The sequence below is a fragment of the Panthera tigris genome, chromosome D4 (genome assembly GCF_018350195.1).
Source record: "Panthera tigris isolate Pti1 chromosome D4, P.tigris_Pti1_mat1.1, whole genome shotgun sequence".
Lineage (NCBI taxonomy): Eukaryota > Metazoa > Chordata > Mammalia > Carnivora > Felidae > Panthera > Panthera tigris.
Window position 1 is genome coordinate 83412324 of NC_056672.1, and position 6000 is coordinate 83418323.

Sequence of the window (6000 nt, forward strand, 5' to 3'; positions counted from 1 at the left end):
CTGGTTTGAACTTTTATTATTTCCATATACAGATGAGGAAACTGGGGCTCAAGGAGGTTTATTAACTTATACATGATCTCATAACTTGTACTTGACAGAGCTAGGATTCAAATGCAGCCCAAACCATTACCCTTAGGTATATGTACAAGCTATTATGGGAGCAAATAAGGTGAAGGAGAGGTTGGGAAAGTCTGCACACAGGATGTGACATATGAGCTAAGTCTTAGAGGGAGCCTGCCAAGGAGCAAGGAGAAAGTAATCCAGAGAGAAAGAGAAACCATGTGCAAAAACCCAAAGCAAAGAGAGTATATAAGTTCTGGGAATGGCAAACAGAACACAGAGTTACATTCAGCAATTAATTCATAGTGCAGGATTCAGCAGAAAGTTAAGTCACTTAATAGTAGATATTTAATAGATCCATTATTGAGAATTTCCATGGCCACAGTATTCAACTGTGGCTGGGAAGACAGGGAGAAGAGAAAGGCAGTCTCTTTTTATGATTGGGCTCAAAAGTCTGAATTATGTTCAATAAGCAATGGGGAACCACAGAAGGATTTAAACAGGGGAATTACAAGATCAACTTGTAATGAATGAATTACAGATTTAAGGTAGAGAACGCAGTCAGGAGGCCACTCCAAGACACTGGAAGTGGGGTAATGAGAGCTGAAGTCTGTCCAAAAAAAATTTAATATAAGCCATATATATAGCTTTTAAGTTTTGAATAGCCATGTTAGAAAAAGTTAAAGAAAAAAGTGAAAATAATTTTAGTAATACTTTTATTTACCCACTAGACCTAAAATGATTTCATCATCTAATCACTACAAAAATTAGTAAATAAGAAATTTCACATTCATTTTTTCATATTCACCTGAAATCTGATGTGCATTTTTACTTCAAGCACATCTTGTTTCGGACATTAAATTTTCACTGGAAATACGGGACTTGTATACAGATTTCATAAAACTTCCAGATGAAAAAGTAGATCCCCATGCCCAAATTGTTCCAAACATACCTTCCAGTGAGTCAAGTACCACTTTCTGAATTTAAATTAATTATAATTAATAAAATTTAAAATGCAGGGGCACCTGAGTGGCTCAGTCAGTTAAGCATCTGACTTGATCTCAAGGCTTATGATCTCAAAGTCTGTGAGTTTGAGCCCTGCATCAGACTCTGTGCTGACAGCTCGGAGCCTGGAGTCTGCTTTGGATTCTGTCTCCCTCTCTCTCTGCCCCTCCCCAATCTTTCTCTCTCTCTCAAACATAAATAAACATTAAAAATGATAATAAAATTTAAAATTTAGTTCCTCAGTAATGTGAGCCACATTTCAAGTGTTTTATGGCCGCACATAGCTACCATATTGAACAGCACAGGCCTAGAGTGACAAAGGAACTTTAACTGACAGCATTTCCACCGTTACTTCATATCTACTTACTGTTGAGGTTTTCTGTGTACTAACATCAGTAACTTACCAAGTATTAACTACGACAGGCGTCCTACTGGTCCCATCCTCACTACTGTAGCTTATTTTCTCTCTAGGCCTGTATCTGTGAAAAAGAACCCTTCTAATGACCACACAGAACTGCTACATAGTATCTGACATGTGGAATGCACACAAAAAAGTTTGTGGGATGGATGCATGCTCTTCTTCATTAGTCAAGGAATAATTCAGTTGTTTGTGGACTCCTTAAGCCCCCTGTTTCTAGTTCCCTATGGTCTGATTGTTTATTAGACTCTACATACTATGTACAATGATAAAAGAAAGAAGCAGTAAGAAAATCTATTTTCAATTGTATGTTTATTAGAGGCAGTATAGTATAATGGGTAAGAGCTTAAGCTCTGGAGCCAGATCGCCTGGATTCAGATCTGGTTTCTATCATTTATTAGATGAGTGAGTGATCTTGGCCTCTCTGTGCCTCAGTTCCCTCTTCTGCAAAACAGTGATAACTTATGATACATACTTCCTTGGGGTGTTTCAAGATTACAGAAGATATGGGGCTCCTGGGTGGCTCAGTTGGTTAACCATCTGACTTCGGCTCAGGTCATGATCTTGTAGTTCATGAGTTTGGGTCCCACATCGAGATCTCTGCTGTCAGCGCAGAACCTGCTTCAGATCCTCTGTCTCTGTCTCCCTCTCTTTCTGCCCCTCCCCCACTCATGCTCTTCCTCTCAAAAATAAACATTAAAAAAAAAGATTACAGAAGATAATACATATAAAGCACTTGCGCATAATACTCAGCACACAGTAGATGCTCAATAACTTTTTAAATATATTTTATTTATTTTTTATAAGTAAGCTCTATGCTTAAGGTGGGGCCTAAACTCAGGACTCCAAGATCAAGAGTAGCACACTCTACAGACTGAGTCAGCCAGGCGCCCCAAACATTAGCATTTTTTTTTAATTTTTTTTTTTAACGTTTTATTTATTTTTGAGACAGGGCGAGACAGAGCATGAACAGGGGAGGGTCAGAGAGAGGGAGACACAGAATCTGAAACAGGCTTCAGGCTCCGAGCTGTCAGCACAGAGCCGGACACGGGGCTTGAACTCACAGACCGTGAGATCATGACCTGAGCCGAAGTCGGCTGCTTAACCTACTAAGCCACCCAGGCGCCCCAACATTAGCATTTTAAACAGAGGTGGTGGAGAGGTTGAAATTACAGCTAAAGAAAAAAACTAAGGGAGTGCCTGGGGGGCTCAGTCAGTTAAGCAAGGGACTCCTGATTTCAGCTCAGCTCATGGGTTTGTGAGATTGAGCCCAATATGGGGCTCTGTGCTGACAGTGCAGAGCCTGCTTGGGATCCTCTCTCTCCCTCTCTCTCTGCCCCTCACCTGTTCACGTGCGTGCTCTCTTCTCTCTCTCTCTCTCTCTCTCAAAATAAATAAACTTAAAAAAATAAAGTAAAAACTAAGATTTCTCAATTACCCATGTCTCTTTCCCATATAATCTTACATACATACACACAAATGGTACAGGGTAGTACTTTGAACTCCTCAAAAAGAAAGACCTTGGATGCAGTTATATTCGTTAAGGAAAGGAGCTAAATAAAAAACTTCATCTACCGACCGTGTGTAACTATGCAGTATGGCACAGGTGAAGCCAAGCAAATGGAAAAACACGAAGCAAAATAGGAAGGCATTTTGCCTTACCTGCTTTTCCGTTTTCGAGGTGGTTTCTCCACCGTGCCAGTCAGTCTACAGACCAAACAAATAAGATGGTAACTAAAAGTAATTTACAAGAACACATCTCCTGGCCCTACTGTGCCAGTCAAGAACTGAACGTACCACCACCCTCTAGGACCATAGGCTCGCTAGGCTCATACCTGACCTTACAAATGCCTTATGCTCTCTGTTTCCCCTATTTACCAAGACCAAGCAATCCTGGGACTCACAGTTCCCCTAATGTCTGCTCTGCCCAAACCCTGCTCTCCCTTCTAGTCCCTCACTCCATTCTCAGCTCCTATTCGTCACAGCCCCGCTCCCCAAAACCACCCACCTCCACCTACTCATTGTCTGCCTCGTCACCCCCGCAAGCCCCTCCGGCCTCCCCTCTCCCGTGCCCACCCCCTCCCGAGCGTGCACTGCCCCCTGAGCCCCGCCCCTCCAGGCCCCGCGCCCCCCGCATTCCACGGCCCTTCCACGGGGCGCGCACGCCCTGCCCCTCCCTGCCCGGCGCCCCCAGCCTCACCCCGCGGCGACCCTTCCCTCACACGCCCCTCTCGTCCGGCCTCGAGGATGCGATCGCCGCGCAGCCCGCTCCCCCGCTCCTGGGCGCCCCCCGGACCCCCCCTTCAGCCTGAACCCCCCTCCCCTCCCGGAGCCCCGAATGCTTCACGGCCCCGAGCCGCTGCCCGTGGGCCCGCTCCCGCGCCCCCACGCCATCCCTAACCCCGACCTCGACTGAGCCCCCGCCCCACCTGGGGGCCAGGCGACTCCTCGGCTGCTGGGGCTGCCGGGCTCCTCTGACCATCCGGCTCCTGCTCCGCCGCGGGAGCTGCTCCGGCGGCCGCAGGGCTCGCTCGGGAAGCTGAGGCGGCGGAGGCTGGAGTAGGCGGAGAGGCGGGAGGAGGGCCTCGCGCCTCTGCCTGGCATGCCGCGGGGCCCGCCTCCTCCGCGCCTCTCCTCGGCTCCCATTGGCTAGAACTGTAGTGTAGCCGAAAGCCTGGCGCTCGATTGGACGCTCGGGCCGTCACATTCCGCCACCTAGAGTTTGGTTGAGACTGCAGGTGGCGGCGGAGGTGCCTTAGAGACTGCTAGCAGCGCCGGGGAGACTTAAGCGCCACCGTGCGCTGGAAAGTAGAAACTGCATCTCCGGCGCCAGACACCTGCCGGCAGGTTCTCCTGGCTCTGCGTCCTGCATTCCACACACCTGCTGGCGCCCCCCAACACTGCACCACGCCAGGACCAACAGCCAAGCACTGCAATTTCCCAAACTCCTCTGGCAGGTGCGACGGTGAGGTAACTCCAAAACGAGCTTCATTTTGAACCACCTCAATGCGGTCCCTGACTCTACATCATGCTGAAATGGTCTCACAGCTCACAGATACCCTTCATTGAGGATCCAGCAAGAAAACTGTAAGAGTCTACCAAAATAAAGCATGTTTCAGATGCTCAGTCCTCTGCAGAAAAGATCACAAGCTTGGGTGCTGGCTTCCAAGAAAGCAAGAGATTTTAAAAATTACCGTGAAAGAAAAATCATCACTGCAAACAGAATTGATGCCATAACTAAAAGCAGTATGTTCCATTTTGGAAGGGCTAAATAGAATTGATCCTTGAGTGTGTGCTAACCGTCGTGTGACACTGCAGATGATTGTAAATTCAATGCCAGCTAATCAATTTAAAAATAAATTTCACTGCATTTGTTGACAGACCTAAGCATGCAAGACTACCAGCACATAAGCACAGTATGTTACTGTTCATCTTCTACATTAAGATCATCCTTGAAAATAAGACATAACTCGTTAACATTTTATAAAATTGTTCCCTTTAATTAAATGTATTCTACAGCCTCTCTACATTCCATGTGAACAGGTTTTTGTTGTTGTTGTTGTTGTTGTTGTTGATAGATCCCTGGCATCTATTTGGAGCTGGGAGGAGGCATAAAACTTTCTCTTTTGCTATTTCCTATTTATTAGAACATGTTTTATGCATCAATAATGTGACAGCCTAGAGTAGATCACACCACCAGTTTGGGGACAAATCTCTCACAGACCCTCACAAATGGCAAAAATTAGGATACTGGTTTTTCACAAAACCAAATTTATTTGGCATAAAGGGCATTTTTATTGAGATGGCCTTTTTTTTAAACATTTCATGTTAAAAATATTCCTTCTACAAAACAACGATGGTAAATTGTAGGGGGGTCGGTTAAAATGGCTTTGACAAGAAAAACATGTCGAACATGTCGAAAAAATTCATATTTTATGTAATCCCCAGATCAACAAACTACAGACGGTCTCAATGTCAATCAAACCAGAAAGGGAAGGGGGAAAAACCAGAAATATCTTTCAGATAAGACTGTGGCAGGTGGGGTCTGATTCCAGGTAGGATCACCAACTCACTAGAAGACTAATTTTGAAATATCATGCATTACATTTCTTAAAAATAGGGATTAAAATCCCATGTGGTTTTCAAGATCTTTCATAATTGGCCAACTCCTCTCTGATACATGGTTCTGCCAACAGAGCTGTAGCTTTTCATTTCTTATGCCTTCCCAAGAGGTACCCTCAAGTCCCATCTTCATGTCACATGTAAGTTCTAGTAATCTCCGCTTCTGTGTTTTTACTATAAGAAATGTATATCCCATCATTCCAGTTCACATTTAATTCACACTTCCTCTTTTAAGTCTTCCCCAATTACTCTATCCTATGTCAAACACTTCCTTCTCCAAATTTGTTGTACTTCCAGAAGCCTCACTATATTAGCAACTATCTATTGCCTTAGATTACTCTTACTTCCCAACTACATTTAATTTGGGCAAATACTATATTAGAGTGAGCCCTCAA

At 44.9% G+C, this 6000-nt stretch overlaps 1 protein-coding gene across 2 annotated transcripts in view; it reads right to left on the reverse strand.

The window, feature by feature from the left end:
• The window catches only part of SCAI (suppressor of cancer cell invasion), a 143755-nt gene extending 139723 nt beyond the window's left edge, over positions 1-4032 (reverse strand). For both annotated transcript variants that reach the window (XR_006210662.1, XM_042964775.1), the window contains exons 1-2: positions 3913-4032; positions 3146-3190 (exon numbers count right to left, since the gene is read on the reverse strand). Coding sequence is in view for 1 of the 2 variants with exons in the window: in XM_042964775.1 (XP_042820709.1) it covers positions 3146-3190; positions 3913-3965 (98 nt within the window). In the remaining variant the exon portion in view is untranslated. The remainder of the gene's footprint in view (positions 1-3145; positions 3191-3912) is intronic.
• Between the last annotated feature and the right edge of the window lie 1968 nt (positions 4033-6000).